This window comes from Acanthisitta chloris, unplaced genomic scaffold, assembly GCF_000695815.1.
Source record: "Acanthisitta chloris isolate BGI_N310 unplaced genomic scaffold, ASM69581v1 scaffold3161, whole genome shotgun sequence".
Lineage (NCBI taxonomy): Eukaryota > Metazoa > Chordata > Aves > Passeriformes > Acanthisittidae > Acanthisitta > Acanthisitta chloris.
The window spans coordinates 17,384-36,311 of record NW_008657451.1 but is presented as its reverse complement, the minus strand read 5'-3'; the positions used below and the strand labels follow the sequence as shown (position 1 = coordinate 36,311).

Genomic DNA, 18,928 nt, shown 5'->3' with positions numbered 1-18,928 from the left:
CAGGGAGCTGTGCTCCTGCCTTCTCTTAGAAATCGACTTGGTTTGGTCTGTTTCTGGCGGATTTCCGTCAGCTGCTTGTTGTAGCTCTGGAAAAATGTCTCTAGAATGGACCTGACCATATGTGTGTGTGTATATAAATATACATACATATATATATACCTACACATAGATTCATAGATTGGTAAGGAGTTGGAATGGACCTTAGAGAGCATCTAGTCCCAACCCCTGCCCTGGGCAGGGGCACTTCCCTGTATACATATACACATACATATATACATGTACATATGTGCACATACACAGAGATACGTGTGTACACACACATATATGCATGAATACACACACACACACACATAGGCAGGGGCTCTAAACTGGGTGATCATCAAGGTCTCTTCCAGCCCAAGCCACTCTGTGGCTCTATCCCCAACAGGCCTGGTGACAGCGTAAATTTGGTGGGAGTGATGTGAGACTTTGAGCTGATGAGTGGTGTTTGTGCTGCAGTGCCCCAGCACGTGTGGCGGCTCAACGTGGACCCCCCCGAGGAGGCCCAGCACAACCTGTCCTTCGGCGCCACGGATCGCTGGTGGGAGCAGACGGACCTCACTAAGCTCATCCTGGCCTCCAACAAGCTGCAGTGCCTCTCTGAGGACGTCCAGCTGCTGCCTGCCCTCACCGTGCTGGATGTGAGTACAGGGAGCCCTGTCTGCTCCGACTCTGCTCCATGTGGGAGGTGGGGGAACACTTAGATCTCTGTTCGCATTTCCCTGCGTTGGCAGATGGGCACGAGGGGCGATGGTGTGTTTTCAGAAGGGGCTGAAGGAACAGGATGCAGGGAATGGCTTCCCACTGCTAGAGGGCAGGGATAGATGGGTATTGGGAAGGCATTCCACCCTGTGAAGGTGCTGAGTCACTGGCACAGGTTGCCCAGAGCAGCCACACTGTCCAGCCTCTGTGCTGGCCTCAGGGATACAGAGCACAACCAAGGCCAGGTTGGAGCAACCTGGTGTAGTGGAAGGTGTCCCTGCCCAGCCCATGGCAGGGATGGGATGAGATGAGCTTTGAGGTCCTTCCAACCCAAACCAGTCTGGGATTCCATTATATCAGTAATAGCAGCAGCACAGTACTGAATTCTGTACCAGCACAGTGCTTGGGAGCTGCCTCTGACCAGGTGTTGCTCTGTGCCCAAGAACCCACTGCACTTAAAAAAATATATGATTTTTTAATTCTCTGATTTCCAGGATAAAGAAAAGATCATTACAGATCACTGATAATATATTGGCTTATACACTGTTAGTGGGCAGTCACAGAATCATGAATATCCAGGGTTGGAAGGAACCCACATGGATCAAGCCCAGTTTTCCAGCCCTGTAAAAATATCTAGGAGATTACGTTATGGACACTGAGGGAAGAGCTTTACTGAGTGCAAACCCTTTCCTGCACTCTCACTTGTATCTCCAATCTCTTGGCCTTGCCTGGCAATTAAGGAGGGTTTTGCAGTTAACTGTGTACAGAATTACTCTGTGGATCATGTTGGCTTCATTTGTTTCTGGGGTAGAGAAAAAACCTGTAAAAGGTACGAATTTATCTCAATCCCTATCTTTTCCAGGTACATGATAATCAACTGACATCACTTCCATCTGCTTTAGGGCAGTTAGAAAACCTCCAGAAACTTGATGTCAGGTAAGGAGATGCTACGGATCAAACATGAGGAACACTGCTGGGACTTTGGTATGTGAATGGGAGAATCCAGTGTATGAAACTTCCTTTCAGGGACTATTAGTATATAGATTAGAATTGTAAGTTTTGGATCAAAACTGATGATCTTGGGCTTGTTAAGGTTTTTCTCACTGATACTCAAAGTCACTTGGAAGGTGCAGACAGTGATATTCTGAATAATCACACACAAAAATACCTACATTCATTTGCCTCAGTCTGGCAGTTGTGAGTATAAAATACTTTGTCATGAAAAATACACATTGTAAATAATTGTGGAGATCTTGTTTGTGCTGGAAAGCTCCGAATCTTCTGTTTGCAGAGGTAAATTTGTGCACAAGGAGAGGTCATGCTGCTGCCATTGCATGTATGAACTACATGAACCAAGAAAAATATGAGGGACAGCTGAATATTGTAAATTCGGATTAGGATTAAAAGTATTCTTGGACAAATCAATTAGAGCAGTTAATTTTCCAGGAAAGAATCTCTTACAGAGGGCTGAAGCAGGGACGGGTTTCCTCAGAGGTCCAGGGTGTGTGCATGCTGTGGAACACAGGTATTGTGTGTGCAGTTACCGAAAAACTCCTTAGCCTTTGATTTTTCCTTCTGATTTTCCCTCTGTGCCCCATGTCTTCACACCAGCCACAACAAGCTGAGGAGCATCCCTGAGGAGCTGCTGCAGTTGTCTCACCTGAGGAGCCTCCTGCTGCAGCACAATGAGCTCAGCCACCTGCCCCAGGGCTTTGGGCAGCTCCTCAGCCTGGAGGAGTTGGTAAGTTGCAACTTTTCACTGCAATCTTTGTGCTGAAAGGCTGATATACCTGTATGGCCACTGCTAACTGACAAAGCTCCTGGCTCTGGTGGCAGAGCTTCGGGAGTGTTCTCATGTCTTGTGTGGGTTGTGAGTTATTACATAGTGTTCTTGGTTTGGCAAAGGAAATTCAGGTCCCTTGTGATCTGTCAGTGATGAGGGACTTGTCCCTCCTATCACACCTCTGCCAGTCAGATCCTGGAGGTGTCACCCATCTTAATTCTGGTGTGCTGCCAGTATTTTCATAGTGTGTTCAGGGGTTGGAATGGACCTGAGAGATGATCCAGCCCCAACCCCCTGGAAAACTGCCAGGCTTGGGGCAGCCACAGCCTCCCTGGGCAACCTGTGCCAGTGTCTCACCACCCTCACAGGGAAAACTTCTGCCTAGGATCTAATCTAGACTTCGCTCTTTCAGTTTATCCCCATTACCATTAATTAGCTGTGCCCTAGCAGCACTCATGGGATATTTCAAGCGTCTCTAATCTCTTTCTCTTTGTTTTCACCTGCAGGATGTGTCCAACAATCACCTCACAGACATTCCAACAAGCTTTGCTTTGCTCACCAACTTGGTGAGGCTCAACTTGGCCTGCAATCAGCTCAGGGACCTGCCTGAGGACCTCAGTGCCATGAAAAGTAAGGCACTTTCCTCTCACTATTAGATGCCAAACAGCCACTTCTGGGGTCATGTTCAGCAGTGGACCAGGTTAACCCACTGTGGTCCCTTCCAGCCTAACTGATTCTGTAATGTGGTATTTGTTATTATTACTATTGGACTTGTTGGTCTTAAAAGTCTCTTCTAATCCTGATGATTCTGTGATTCTGTTAGGGTTTTACAAGATATTCTTAAATAGTTAATTAATTATCCAGGAAATCACTTCTGAGTTCTTAGTTCTGAGTTCTCTGTGGCAAAATGTTGTTGTATTTATTCCAGATTAAAACCCAGGATAAATATGCTTCTGTAGGAGCTATTTTTATTTTCTCCTGTTCATTTGTCACTGCACATTTGCCTCCACAGGCTTGAGGCAGCTGGATTGTACCAAAAACTACCTGGAAACTGTCCCTCCCAAACTAGCAACAATGGCATCCCTGGAACAGCTGTACCTGAGGAAGAATAAACTACGTTCCTTGCCTGAGTTTCCCTCCTGCAAGTTGCTGAAGGTGAGGGGGAAATGGTTGCTGTGCTGCAAATGTGTTGGCTCTAAACTTTTAAATGGTGGCAGTTGCTTTAAACCCTACTGTTTGTGAAGTGTTGAGATCAAAAGTTGGTGACTGTGTGTTTACAGCTCTATTTACATCCCAGTTTGCAGTTGCTCTTTGCAGTTACTCTTAGTGTCCTCACTGGTCGTTTTAAGGTCATTTGAGAGACAAATTTGCAGCAGAACTTTGCAGATACAGAAATGAAATCAATATTTAGAAGAACGACCTAAAATTGGATCTGCTATTTTCTGCAGCAATTATTTTGTATCTCTAGGAGCTTTTTATTGATAAATTTACTTTGTTCATTATAATTTTTGATTCATAACTGCAGAGAGAATATATTGCTTTTCCTTTTAACATAATCAGATCTTCCAGGTGTTTTGTGGCATTAATCCCTGATACATTTAAACTTGAAAATCACCTGTCAGAACGTCAGGAATTTGTTACTGATAGAAAAACGAAGGACAAGTGAATCCCTACATCACTGTGTTGTTCCCGCTGACCAACTCTGAGGGGAAGACCCCAAGCTGCTTCCACATTTTCTAACCAAATTCCTGGTGTGTGAAGTTCAGTGTCCTGGAGCATCCAGCAGTGTGTGCGCACTCTCCTGGGACTAACGAATCATTCAGTTCTTTCACTAGGAAACATTTCCATCAGGGAGATGAGAGCTGCCCCTCAGCTTCCTATAGCTTGGAACTGGAGAAACTTCTTGAGTAAAAAAGACTTTGAGAAGTTGTGGACAGAAGTGGAGCAGATTTATTCCTGGACTGAAGATGGGACTGAGAGCTGAGGGTTCTGTGGTGGCTTCAGGAGGACCGAGTTCAGTCTGTGTGTCTCTGGGGGCTTTGACATTCCATAGGAGTCAAGGGAATCAAGATCTCAATGTCCTCCATGTCATATTTTTTGTTGATGTCCTGCTTAGGAGATAAGTTATGAAGTAATTTTACTAGAGTGACATAACTCTGGGTGCTCTGTGTCTCCACAGGAATTACATGCTGGTGAGAATCAGATTGAAATCCTAAATGCAGAGAACCTGAAACATCTGAATTCCCTTTCTGTGCTGGAGCTCAGAGATAACAAGATCAAATCAGTCCCTGAGGAGATCACTGTGCTGCAGAAGCTGGAGAGACTTGACCTGGCCAACAATGACATCAGTAGGTAATAGTGGGAGCTGTGGTGTGTCTGTGAGGGGACATGGCTGGTGGCAGCTCATTCCCAATGGATCACACTCTTGGAAGTGCAATTAAGAAAGGACATGATCATAAAATGAAGGAGCTGTGTGTGTATTGTGTGATTGCTGGGATCAAACTGTGCCTTTCTTAAATGCGCTGTGTTCTGCCTGTGACTTCAGTAGGACTTGTCAGTCCTGTGAGGAGCAGCTGAGGGACTGGGGAGGCTCAGCCTGGAGACAAGGAAGCTCAGGGGGAACCTTCTACTCTCAAACTCCCTGCCAGGTGGGGTCAGGCTCTGCTCCCAGGGAAGAAGGGACAGCACAAGAAGAAACACTTCAAGTTGAGCCAGGGAAAGTTTGGGTTGGATATCAGTAAGAATTTCTCCATGGAAAGGGCTGTCAGGCATTGGAATGTGCTGCCCAGGGGGATGGTGGAGTCACCACCCCTGGAGGTGTACAAGGAAGGACTGGATGTGACACTCAGTGCTCTGGTCTGGTGACAAGGTGGTGATGGGTCACAAGTTGGACTTCATGGTCTTGGAGGCCTTTTGCAACCTCTGTGATTCTGCATCTTTTCCTTTGAAACTGGGCTTCAGCATCCCATCTGACAAACCACTGCAGGTCCTTTAGCAATTGTTTTGGAGCTGCTTAGCAAGGAGTTCTTTCCCTCTGCAGGTTGCCTTATACCCTGGGAAACCTTCCTCAGCTGAAATTCCTAGCACTGGAGGGAAATCCTTTGAGAACCATTCGGAGAGACCTGCTGCAAGTAAGCACTGAACTTGGCTTATGCTGTATGTGAGCATTTGCTGCATCCCCACAGTGCGGGCAGTGAGGGGGATTGTGCCCCTCTGCCCTGCTCAGGTGAGATGTCACCTGCCGTGCTGCCTCCAGCTCTGGGCACCAGCAGCACGAGGATGTGGAGCTGCTGGAGCAAGTCCAGAGGAGGCACAAAGATAATTAGAGGGATGGAGCTGCTCTGCTGTGAGGAAAGGTTGAGGGAGTTGGGATTGTTCAGCCTGGAGAAGAGAAGCTCTGTTTGACCTTTAATCTTCCCTGAAAAGCTTCCAGGTTATTCCATACTGGCTTACCCTGCCATGTTCAGTGCAATCCATGCCCTGCCTGCCCTGCAGCCAGCCCAGCCTTCCCCAGCCCAATGTTTTATCTTGTTTCTGTCCTCTCCCCAAATTGCCCATGACAACTCCTTCCTTTCCAGCTTCCGTGTTCTTCGTATCCCTCAGTGTTCATTTCTGAGAATGTGTTCATAGCTGTCAGCTGGAATGAGGAATATTCATTTATAACCATTGCTTTGGGTCTAAAACATGTCAAATTGCTCCCAAACTTGCCTTCAACCTAAACCAAATGGTCTAGAGGAGCCTGTGCCTCATTCCTCACAGGTTACACAGGAAGTGGCTATGTTTGACCAGCAGAAGTTGCTGTGACAGGATCGAGTGACCAAGCTGATAAAAATCCCTGCAAACTATGGAAACTGCAGTGGTTTTCCCAGAGTTTATCATTCTGGACATAAAAAGGAGCAGCACAATGAGCAATTCAGCTTAACTGACAGGTTGTGACTGTCTTCTCTGCAGCATAATTGCACTAGATCTTCTTAAAGGGAAAATGAAGTTACTTAAAACTTTTTTCCTTGCTGTTGGAGCTGCCTAACAACTTCACATCCAAAGCTAAACTTGTGGAGCCTGAGAGGATCCAGGATCAGAAACTTTGGGCTGGAATAAATAAAACCCTACCTAAGCAAGTCCCCAGGAGGGTTTTCCTTTAGGATTTCAGGTGGGATTTTCAGTCAGCAGTGCTGTGGGCTCCACCTGTGTGTCTGGAATTGTCCCTCTGCATGGTCACATCAGCTGCACAAACACAGCCTGGCAGGGGCTCAGTGACTTGTCTTCTGTTTCTCTTTTAAAGAAAGGCACCCAGGAACTTTTGAAATACCTGAGGAGCAAAGTCCAAGGTATGCTGGTTTATCCCATGGCATTTGAAGAGACTGTTCTATGAAGGTAAAACAAATCAGAACCTAGGGAGGGCAGTTGCTTAATCCAGGTCCCTCCAGTTCTTTTGCAACAATAGAGATTTCTTCACTCAGGTTTGCTCTTCCATTAGACAACACTAAACAACAAACATTCCTTATTGAGTATTATCATTGACTAAACTTATCTCCACGTGCTCGGCCTCTCTGCTTAGAAGGGAACTTGGTAACAGATGCATCATTCCTTGCCAGTGGTGTGTGCCTGTTCCCTTTCCATGGCCTGTCCCAACCTGCCAGAGGATGGCAGCATTCATTAGGCTTCTGCAGCAGGAAAAAGTGCTCCCAAACGTCAACTTCCAGGGAAATCTGACAGGTTAACTCACAGATATTAATGGGCAGCTGGAGCAGATGCTCAGCAGCTTGTCTGGTGCGCTCTAACGTGATACAGCTAATGCAATTAGCTCATGGCTTGCATGTTCAGCAGTGCTTATGATTCCACTCTGCCTCTCAGGGCATCCATGGAGCTAAAACAGTGGCAATCCTGTTCCTGCAGAGATTCAAATTGGGAAAACCCTCTTTTTTTTAGCCTGTTTTTGCCCCTTTTGCCCTTGTTTAACCAGAGAATAACTAGCTGTGGTTGGGCACAATTGTCAGTAGACTTTTATCCATGGATGCTGCTGAATTTCTGGAGAGTTTTGTGGAATTTCTTTGGGTGGAAGTTGGATTTATGGTATGTTTGGACTCTCACCTAAACTGCATGGGAAGCCCTAGCTCAGGTGGGCAGTGGCTTTTCCATGTGGGTAGGAGTCAGAAGGAGCTTCACAGAGAAGGGTGTGCTGAGGGCTTATAAATAGTAATGTTTTGACTGAAATTGGGATCAGATTTGCTGGTGTGGCTACAGGTGCTCTAGGTCATAATTTCTAGTCCAGATTCCCTGTTTCCCACTGTTCCTAGCTCCCTGCCCCTCAGAGGCTTGAGCCTCTAGAGCAGCCACCAGCACAACATCTTTCATGGTGCCCATCCAGGTCAACCCCTCTCCCTCCCACCCCCTAAAAACCACCCGAAACCAAACAAAGCAGAAACCCAAGAGGACAAAACAACCTTTACTAGGAAACTATTAATACAATGTGAATGAGATGTTATTAGCTGAGCAGAATTACAGGCAGGGTTAAAGAGGGTGATGGCAGGGCCTAGGGTCACCGAGCTTCCCGTCCTGGGACGCTCAGAGCAGCAGAGTTGTGTGACTGTGCACCTTTGTTGTCTCCAGATGATGTTCCTGGCCCCAATGAAGAGCCTCCTGTGACAGCCATGACTCTGCCCAGTCAGTCAAGGGTTAACATGCATGCCATAACCTCCCTGAAGTTGTTGGAGTACAGGTATGTGCTCAGGAATATAACCTCTTCCTAAAGCTGTAAGAACACTTCTATTTCTGGGTTGCTTTTCCCATCCATGATAGGTATCAAGCTATCCACAAATCCTGCTGCCTTTGGGCATTTTCCTCTTTATTTCTTGTGCTCAGGAATAGGCAGATCTGGATAGCAGGGATATAATTACTGATTTGTAATATCAGATATTCCTCAGTAACTCACTGAAGTGCTGAACAGCCTGAGGTGCTTTAAGTACCTTTGAAACTCTTCAGTGAGTTTCATTAAGCCTCAGAACATTGTAGTAAGGGAGTGTCTCCTCAGCTATTCCTTAAATGTACCTTGAAGGTTTGGAAAAGGGGAAGAAAACCAAGAAGGACTTGCGGTGTTGGTGGGTGAGAAACTCCACATGCCCTGGCCATGTGCACTGGCACCCAGAGCACCCTGTGTGCTGGGCTGGTCCTACAGCAGCTGAAGGAGATTGTTCCCCTCTGCCCTGCTCAGGTGAGACCCACCTGCAGTGCTGCCTCCAGCTCTGGGCACCAACAGCAGGAGGATGTGGAGCTGCTGGAGTGAGTCCAGAGGAGGCCTTGGAAATGTTCCAAGGGCTGGAGCAGCTCTTCCATGGAGCCAGGCTGGGAGAGCTGGGGGTGTTCAGCCTAGAGAAAAGAAGCTCCAGGGAGACCGTAGAGCCCCTTCCAGTGCCTGAAGGGGCTCCAAGAGAGCTGGGGAGCGACTTGGGACAAGGGATGGAGGATCAGGCCAAGGGAATGGATTCCCACTGCCAGAGGGCAGGGCTAGATGGGATATTGGGAAGGAATCCTTCCCTGTGAGGTTGCTGAGGCACTGGCACAGGTTGCCCAGAGCAGCTGTGGCTGGTCCGTTCTTGGGAGTGTTCCAGGCCAGGTTGGATGGGGATTAGAACAATCTGGGCTGGTGGAAGGTGTCCCTGCCCATGGCAGGGGGTGGAACTGGATGGGATTTAAGGTTCCTTCCAACCCAAACCATTTCAGGATTCTGTGGTGTTTGCTGACAGTACCACCAGGTGCTGTGTGACCTGGGGCAGTGGTTGGAGCTTTCTCATCAACAAGCCCACAGACTTCATATTGCAGCTATTTACCTGTCTATTCTAACTGCATCCTTTCTAAAAGAAGGTGCACACGCCTTGTTAATTAACAACAGGGCATGAGGAAGTGTGTAACCGTGGTCCCTGCTGTTCCCCCCTCAGTGAGAAGCAGGCAGCCACCATCCCTGCTGACATGTTCGACGCTGTGGGCAGCAATCCTGTGGCCACTGTCAACTTCAGCAAAAACCAGCTGAGTGAGGTTCCCTCCAGGTACTGTGTGAAGCTCTTTTCCTCTCTGTGACTTGATTTCCTTCCTACCTTTGCTCTCAGCTGAGGCTGTGCTCTGGGTGTTTGTGCACACACAGATCCAGGTGCAAGGGAGATGCAGAGACACACTAGTGTTTGTGGCAGAGTGCAGGAGGGACTGTGGAAGCACTTGTGTCATCCACAGCCAAGGGAGAGCTTTCTCTGGCTCTAATGGGAGCACATAGCCCATTTGTTTAAGGAGGGAGGTTGCTGCATAGCCAGGAGCTCAAAAAAATCACCAACACTGATTTTGGAGGTGACCACACACTTGTGGGGGTGACTTAGTCCATTCCTGGACACAGGTGTGCTGAGCATGGAACCTCCAGCACACACAGCTTGAGGAGGTGCAATCTCAGAGGGAAAAGAGTCTGTTTTCAGTACAATTTCTGGAAGCTCAGTTTAGTGAGCTGCTGCTTGTGCCTCCTGTGCTTTGTCACTGTGTGAGAGGCTGCTGCAGTCCCTGGGATAGGTGTGGGTGTGCAGCTGCCTCAGAATTTCTGTGCCAAGCTGAGTGTGTTCTCCTTTAATTGCCTTTTCTTTTTAGGGCTAAACCAGAGGTTCTGTTAGGGGGTTCAACAATGACCTTTCTGAGCTTTTAAATCCTTTACACCAAAGCATCTCAATACAACAACCTTCCACAAGCACCAGCAAATTTCTAACAGTGGAGCAGAAACAAAAGATGCGAAAAAGCAGTAGTCTCTCTGGTTGTCTGGCTGCTAAAGAAGGTGGATAGGGTCAGTGTTAACCATCTGCAGGGCGGGGGATGGCAGTGATGGTCACCTGTGCTGTGGTCTCTGAAACAGCTCTGGAGTATATTTGCTGAGGCTTTTGCAGCAGAATTTACTCTCCTAATCAGTGAGAGAAAATGTGATCTCCCAGTAACTGTAAATAAGTGATTGCAGCTTTGCCTTGCACCAAGTGTAAGGCCTGCGAAGTAGCAGTTCTCACAGATGATGTTTCCTTATCTTCTCTCACAGAATTCCTTCTGAAAGGTCAGGAAACACAATGTGTCCTTGATTTGTGGCGTAAAGGAGGTTTTTTAGTGACTCAGAATGCAAACATGAGCTTGCATGATCACAGTGTGTCCCTTCTGGGTTTCAGGCTTGTGGAGCTGAAAGACTCACTCTGTGATGTCAACCTTGGCTTCAACAAACTCTCCTCCATTTCCCTGGAGCTGTGCAAGCTCCATAAATTGACACATTTGGATCTCAGGTTTGTGATGTGTGTGGGACTTCCTTTCCTGGTAACTCATTTTCATGCCTCTCTAAACCAGCCATCTGTTCCAGCAGGGAGAGCAGCACTGGAATAGGTTTTCATCCCCAAAATGAGAAATTCCACAAGATTTCTTGGCAGTTAATGACCAGCAGAACCCAAAGAGCAGTGGCTTGGATTTGGGCCTTGATTAAAGAAAACACAAACAACTGGACCAGCTCTGAGGCTTGTTGTGAGGCCTCAGTCATCAAAGGGACATTAAGTTGCTGGTTAAAAACACCCCCACCACCCCCAAGAGAAACCCACGCCAAAAAATCCTGGGAATTAGCGCAGTGAAGGTGGAGATCTTGACATGCTGCCAGAAACAGAAGCAGTAGATGGCAAGAGATGGTTACTGCTGTCATCCTGCTGCTCTGACTACTGGGAATTGCTCCTTGCATTGTTTAGCAGCAGGACTGGCTCAGTAAATGGATTTTGGAGAGGTTTGGAGTTATCTGAGTGAGTCACTTTGACTCCAGGATCTGAACAGTTTCCTAAGCTTTCCTCTGGCACCAAGGAGCCAAATTGCCAGGCAGGTTTGTGGAGTTGTTGGATCCTTGGGAATCTTTAGAGGACAGGCTTAGAGTTTCCTGCAGACACAAGTGAGAATCCAGCCTGGCTGGAATTAGGCAGTGTGTATCCTTGGCCATGATCCTGCCCTGTTCCTGAGGCTCTGACCTGGCTCCAGATGTGCAGCACTGGTCAGTGTGGTTGGTATGTTGTTTCTGGGGATTCCCAGCTAGACCTCCCACAAGTTAGTGATTACTGTTTGTCTTGCTTTGGTACACAGAAACAACGTTTTGACATCTTTGCCTGAGGAAATGGAGGCACTGACGAGACTACAGATAATAAATCTTTGTTTTAATAGGTGAGCAGCTCTTTACATGTTTTTGTATACAATAACACAAAGATCTAGTCCGGATTTGATACGATTTTCCTGTGATGGAAGAACGAGGAGGCATTTGACCAACAAGCTGTGAGCTCAGAACCCCTGAGGTGCTCTTGTTGTCTCTGTCTCTGACCACCTCTGCTTTGCCTCCTCTCTCTTCCTCAAGATTTAAAGTGTTTCCCAGTGTCCTTTATCAGCTCCCAGCCCTGGAGACCATCCTGCTCAGCAACAACCAGGTTGGGTCCATCGACCCTCTGCGGCTGAAGGCCATGGACAAGCTGGGAACGCTGGACCTGCAGAACAACGATCTCCTCCAGGTGCCCCCAGAACTGGGCAACTGTGAGAACCTGAGGTGAGTGTATTCACTGCTGACCTGATTACAAATATGTGTTCTGAGTTCTCCAGGAGTGTTTGTCAGAGGAAGAAGCTCATGAGCAGGATGTGGTTTTGGAGTCTCAATGCCCCAGAAAGGTCTCTCTGACCATTTGTTAAGGCAATTTCTGCCATAATTTCTTAATGTTGTAGAGAATTGGAGGAGTTGTTTCACCATGTAAAAATGATGTGAAGGGTCTGTTGGTTTGTGTGAAGCTGATTTAAAGCCTTGGATACATGGGCTCTACATCGAGTCACACTGCTGCTGCACCTGCAGCCAGGCCAGATTGGACCAGGTGACCCCACTGTGGTCCCTTCCAGCCTGAACCACTCTGGAATTCTGTATTTCTGCAGCTTATCTCTCACTCTTCCTCCTGGCAGAGGCTCGAAGGTGTGGGGTATGTGCTGCAGCAATTCCCCCATTGATTCATGAGCATAAATTAGAATTCAGATAGCGCTAAAGCTAAACTGGTGTGAAATAGGGAAGCAGAAATCAAAACTCTTAGTGGAACAGAAGAGGAATTGCTTAGGAATTCCAAAAGAGTCAGCAGCCTGTCTGCAGTGCATGACTGTGTGGTCCCAGCAGTGTTGATCCCGGTGCCAATCTGTGTTTTCCAGGACATTGCTGTTGGAAGGCAACCCATTCCGCACCCCCCGCGCGGCTGTGCTGGCCAAGGGCACAGCTGCAGTGCTGGAATACCTCCGGAGCCGAATTCCCACCTGAGCCTGCAGCAGGGACCACAGCACAGCCACTGCTACCTGTCTGGTCAACACCCTGGATGCCACTGCCTCCTTCTCCTCCTCCTCCCTCTGAGGCTGTTTGTGTGTGCAGCCAGAGCTCACCTGTGACACATTCCCCCAGTGCATGTTCCAGTGGAGCATTTTGGAGCACTCTGTTTACACTGCCATGATGGGCACCATGGAAAGCCACAGGGATTTCTGCCACCCAGCTCATTCTCAAAGAGAATTTGGGCAAAGGGCAGAAGGGGACACTTGGATTTTTGTATCCCTTTTAAGTCTCTTTTCACTGCTGCCCCCAAAAGTGACTGCTGGTCTGTGGGCAAACATTCGAGGTGTGAGGTAGGTGAGAGTGTGTGCATGGCTCACCTGGGAGGAAGGAAGGTGGCTGGTGTTGGCAGCTGCACTGAGACAATAAATGTTTCTCCTTGGATGTCTGGTTTGAGTTCTTTAATGATGTGGTGTAGTTGAGTTTTGTAGCCAGTAACATTGAGTTACTTTCGTTCTTATTCAAACAGTGCCATGTCCTGACAGTGGTGCCTGCAGTGATAAAATGCTGCAGTGTAGGTGCTAATGATGGATAGTTACACAGAATTACTGAGCTTGGAAAAGGCCTCCGAGACCACGAAGCCCAAGCTGTGACCCATTACCACCTTGTCAGTTAGACCAGAGCACTGAGTGCCGCTTCCAGTCATTCCCTGGACACCTCCAGGGATGGTGACTCCACCACCCTGGGCAGCATATTCCAATGCCTGACAGCCCTTTCCAGGAAGAAACTCCTCCTGATGTCCAACCTGAACCTCCTCTGGAACAGCTTGAGGTGTTTCCCTTGTGCTGTCCCTTGTTCCCTGGGAGCAGAGCCTGACCCCACCTGACTGTACCTCCTGGCAGGAGCTGGAGAGAGCAGAAGGTCCTTCCTGAGCCTCCTCTGCCCAGGAGCAGATTCCGAGTGGGATGTGTAGAGCAAACCCTTCCCTTCCTTCCCTTTCCAACAGCAAAAACCACGACTGAACCCACTTACAATAAGGTGACGTTTTTATTATTTATACAATAAAGAGACTTTTGAATGTTATTCAAAACACTTTTTTCTTTAAATACTGAAAAAGTTGGGTACACCAAAGCCGAAAAATGGCTCTGCTATACACTGCACAGTCGGTTCAGTCCCTGGGCTGCCTGTGCACAGAAGCAGCTGCAAGATGCATCATCACCACCACACGCAGCGCCAGGGCCGGGGAGGCACAGCCTGCGTGTGCCGAGGGACAGCACTTGATTGCACTCAATCAATAAGGTTTAAAATAGACTCTTGAAGGACCTTTTTGCACAGAAAATGAAGCAGCTTTCAAGTTCAGTTAAGTCTTTATACTGCCAGAGAAAAAAAAACAAAACCATGAAGTAGTACATTCACGATCTAGGTTAGTAAAGTAGTAAATATTATCCTCATTCAGCTCTATTTACAGGGATACTGGAGTCCAACTGAAAAGTACAGTCATTGGAATATAGCAATCTTTGAACACATACAAAAATGACCATTTCTGTATAGAATTTAAGCTCAAAATCACAATTATCTCAAAATATTAATTACAATACAGCCATCTCCATCATAATTAAACATGTCTCTTATAAAATGGTAAAATCTCTCCAAAAGGAAGCTGTTGGTTGAACTGGATACAGTACTCACAGGTAGAAAACCGAAGTGATGAGCGTGTGCTCTGCCCGAGGAGGGGACAGGAGCCTCCAGGCCCCAGAGGGACAGCCGCAGAGCCTCCTGTGCCTGGAGGCGCCTGGCAAGGGCTGGGGGTCCTCACACAATGCAATGGTGTCAGTCAGTCACTTCCACAGAATTGCCTGCAATCAGCCAGGGAGAGGATTGGCAAAAAGCTTTTTGGGTTGGTTTGAAAGAGAAACTTGAAATTCCATGATTTTTTTGTCATTTGGGATTGGCTTTTTCCCATGGGCTCCTTGACTGGGCTCAGGGGCCAGAGCTGTGCCCCACGTGTGGCTCCTGCCTGGCAGCACCCACGGGGGCACAGCCAGAACAAACCAAACCAGCAGCTGATCCATATCCTATCCAAACTACTGCCCGGAAAGTTGTATTGGCACAGTGCCTTCTGCTGCCCCTGGCAAGGGATGGACTCAGAACCTGCCTGGAGTGGGGCAGGATGGCTTTGTGCGCTTCACAGGGACACTTGGGGGGGACAAGGAGGCGCTGTGCCAGCCATGGGAGCTCAAACTGCAGAGACAATTCCCAGTCGCCTTTGGAAATTCTAACTACAATCCCAGCAGTTCACAGGATCGTTGGGGTTGGAAGGGATCATCCAGTTGGAGATCATCCACTCCAACCCCTCTGCCAAGGCAGGAACACTAGAGCAGGAGACACAGGATCAGAGTCCAGAGAGGGAGACTCCAGACCCTCCCTGGGCACCTGTTCCGGTGCTCTGCCACCCTCCATGGAAAGAAGTTCTTCCTCATGTTGAGGTAGAACTTGGGGTTTAGTTTATGGGCAAATCCTGCCAAGGTGGGTGGTGACTCCAAAGCTCTGTCACCTCCTGTGCCTGTGTGTGATCTGTGTCCTGTTGCTGTGGGACAGAGTCTGCCTGACCATGGGGTCACAGAGCCCCCATGTCCTAGCTGAGCTGTGCTGGAGGGTCTGGGCAGCACAGCTCCAGCTCCAGCCCTCATCCTGCCATAGTCAGTTCCCAGGAATAACCATCCCAATCCCTACTCACCCCAGAGCCTGCACAGGAGCAGATCCAAATGTGTGGGTTTTCATTTAACACTGTTTTTGCATTTCCTGTTGCATCTCTCCCCATCAGGTACATATATATATACATGTCTATAAATAAGCATTTTTTGCTTGCATAAGGTAATTAGATGCTATATTACAGCAAAGATTTCACAGAATCCCAGACAGTTTGGGTTGGGAGGGACCATTAAAGCTCATCCCATCCCACCCCCTGCCATGGGCAGGGACATCTTTCACCAGCCCAGGCTGCTCCAAGCCCCATCCAGCCCCCAAGCCATTCCAGGGATGGGGCAGCCACAGCTATATCCCATCTATGTATCTATCCCATCTATCCCTTCCCTCTGGCAGTGGTAAGCTGTTCCCTGTGTCCTGCCCCTCCAGGCCCTTGTCCCAAGTCCCTGTGCAGCTCTCTTGGAGCCCCTTTAGGCACTGGAAGAGGCTTTAACTCAGGAACATCTTTCCACTCCAAGTGCTCACTAGCATCACCAAAACAACCTCCCAGACATTCCACACTCTAGTTTTCCTTGGATTTCCTTGGCTCTGCTCTCAGCTACCTCATTCACCCCCAGCACTGTCCTGCCCAGTCCCTGCATGGAGTCCCTGGCCAGGCATGGCCACCCTGGCTGTCACCCCCTGTCCCCTCCCTGGGGCTGGCACACTGCCCCCAAACACTGATGCAGACATGGATGTGTTAAAAAATGTCTTGGAAAATGTTGCTGTTATGAACCACTGGCTGCTCGCTCTCCTTGTCATCAACCATGGAAGCACTGCAAGCTGGCACTGGACAGGGGGGACACTATTGAGGGTGGAGGGTCCTGGGGGCTCCCTGGGGTCTGGGCTAAGCTTTTTGCTCAAAATAATAGAATAAAACCTTTTGGAACCTGTTTTATTCATTTCTTTCCTCACTCACCATCCCCCTGTGCAGGATCCCAGTGCCAGGGGGTGCACGGGGGACCCTCAGCTAAGCAGGGCACTGGTGGCATCTCTCATCCTGGTCCCTCTGCTCACAGCACACAGAGCTGTGGCAAAGCTCCCTCTATCCCACCAGAGAAGGAAAGGTGAGGAATTCCTAGAGGTTCTTGGAGGCAGAGTGGACTGTCCCTGGCTGTGCCTTTGGGCTGCACCCTTGGACATGGGGTTTTGGGTGGGGATGGTGTGGGGGAGCCCAGTGCCAGCTCTCCCTCAGCCCTGTGCCATGGGCGTCAGGCAGGGAAACAGGATCCCTTGAAAACACCTGCTGGGAGGTTTCCCTGTGTTTTTCCACCTTGCTGTCAGGCATAACTACACTGGATCCTTACACCTCTGAACCACCAGCAGCTGGTCTATGCTGTCATTGCCCACCACTGGGAACAGCACCAGAACTGGGACCCAAGGGGCTGTCACACTGCACCCTGCTGCTCCCCAGGATGTCAGCTCTTAAACCTGCTCTCATTCCCTTTAAAAGACTCATACAAAACCCCAGGCAGGGCTGGGAATACCCCAAGCAGGGCTGGCACAGCCAGGAGTGAGTGAGAACACACACCAATGGCCATGGGGAATGGGGATGCCAGTGAAGGGCCTGGAATTTGAATTTAAAAAGTGAAAGAATAAAATTAGCAGCAACAAAAGAAGTTTTACTGCCACCATCACAACCTTCCTCCATCCATGAGCCATACTTGCCTGTCCTTGGTGTGTGTGCACATGGACTCAACTGAAAGTGCCAAACCAAAGGGAGTTAACCCCTTCTGGAGGGAGTTAACCCATTCCAAAGGAAGTTAGAATCACTGAACCATAGAATGGTTCAGGTTGGAAGGGACCTTAAAGCTCATATCATTCCACACCCTTCCATGGGCAGGGACACCTTCCATTAGACCAGGTTGCTCCAAGCCCTGTCCAATCCAGCCCGTTCCAAAGGAAGTTAACTCATTCTGAAAGAAGTTAACCCTTTCCAAAGGAAGTTAGCCCATTCTGAAGGACACTAGCTCATTTTGAAGGAAGTTAACCCTTTCTAAAGGGAGTTAAGCCATTCTGAAGTGAGTTAAGCCATTCTGAAGTGAGTTAACCCATTCCAATGGGAGCTAACCCATTCCAAAGGAAGTTAACACATTCTGAAAGAAACTAACCCTTTCCAAAGGGAGCTAACCCATTCCAAAGGAAGTCAACCCATTCCAAAGGGAGTTAACCCATTCTGAAAGAAACTAACCCTTTCCAAAGGGAGTGAACCTGTTCCAAAGGGAGCTAACCCATCCCAAAGGGAGCTAACCCTTTTCAAAGGGAGAAGTTAACCCTTTCCAAAGGGAGTGAATCCATTCCAAAGGGAGCTAACCCATCCCAAAGGGAGTTAACTCATTCCAAAGGAAGTTAATCCATTCTGAAGGAAACTAACCCTTTTCAAAGGAAGCTAACCCACTCCAAAGGGAGTCAACCCATTCTGAAAGAAGTTAACCCTTTCAAAAGGGAGTTAACTAACCCTTTCCAAAGAGAGTTAACTCATCCCAAAGGAAGCTAACACATTCTGAAGGAAACTAACCCACTCCAACGGGAACTAACCCATCCCAAAGGGAGCTAGCTGAGGTGCCAGAGCTGTGCCTGCTGACACCTCACCCCACGCGGTGAGCGCTGCCAATCCCTCCGGAGCCAGCGATACACACGGCATATGTACAGGTATTTTCATAAGGCAATAGAATATCTTTGCATCGAAAATAAAGGAGCATTATTAAATCTAATTTACTATATACTTTCCTTTGAGGTGTTTATGAAAATATTCTCTTCTCTATACTTTTCGTATGCGACATGATAGAAATCTTTCATGGGAAGTACAGCTGAATAGAGTTCATCTTTATAAAGGCATATACAACTTTGAGGCAGTGTTTCTGATGGACAGCAGAATTCCTACAGGATCTGTATGTGCTTCTGTGTTCGGAAATTATAGGAAATCGACTTTAAGAAGTAACTCGGTTAAAAAAACGCACCAATGCACAGCCAGAGGCTGACAAGGAAAACTAATACAGAGCCACATGACCAAGATATTTATAGAGTTAATATATTTCTCCTGATGATTGGTACTAACATAGAGTATGATACATTTGGCACTACTGTTTGCCATTGGTCCAGCAATTGGCAAAAAAAATTGGTTTCCTATGTATAAATCTGTCTGAACATTAGATCTGGCCTAGACATATTTACTATTTATAAAAAAATATTTAGACAGTAAGCTCACGCTGAATAACTAGGTCTACTGTGTTCTGGAAACTCTTCAGGAGCAGCACAGCCTTCTCGTGTTCCAGGTGGACAAAGCTGTGGCCATTCGCCTGCAGAAGGGACAAATGGGGGGAAGACAATCAGAGAATCAC

The 18,928-nt window shown here is 48.0% G+C and overlaps 2 protein-coding genes across 2 annotated transcripts in view; one reads left to right on the top strand and one right to left on the bottom strand.

Annotated features, from left to right (window-relative positions):
- Positions 1-498: 498 nt before the first annotated feature.
- LRRC40 (leucine rich repeat containing 40) lies at positions 499-12,839 on the top strand (the record flags this gene model as incomplete). The annotated part of the gene is made up of 14 exons (XM_009084704.1): positions 499-680; positions 1,604-1,677; positions 2,353-2,482; positions 3,031-3,154; positions 3,537-3,679; positions 4,704-4,876; positions 5,565-5,655; positions 6,807-6,852; positions 8,135-8,243; positions 9,460-9,567; positions 10,705-10,815; positions 11,645-11,722; positions 11,910-12,095; positions 12,734-12,839. Coding segments are annotated over 14 exons (1,661 nt in total), but the record flags the coding sequence as incomplete, so codon positions are not given.
- A 5,749-nt stretch (positions 12,840-18,588) lies between these two features.
- Positions 18,589-18,928, bottom strand: part of LOC103811713 (leucine-rich repeat-containing protein 7-like) — a gene marked incomplete at its 5' end in the record, with an annotated part of 17,719 nt that continues 17,379 nt past the window's right edge. The window contains one exon of the mRNA XM_009084703.1: positions 18,589-18,886. Coding sequence (XP_009082951.1) covers positions 18,779-18,886 — 108 coding nt within the window. The remainder of the gene's footprint in view (positions 18,887-18,928) is intronic.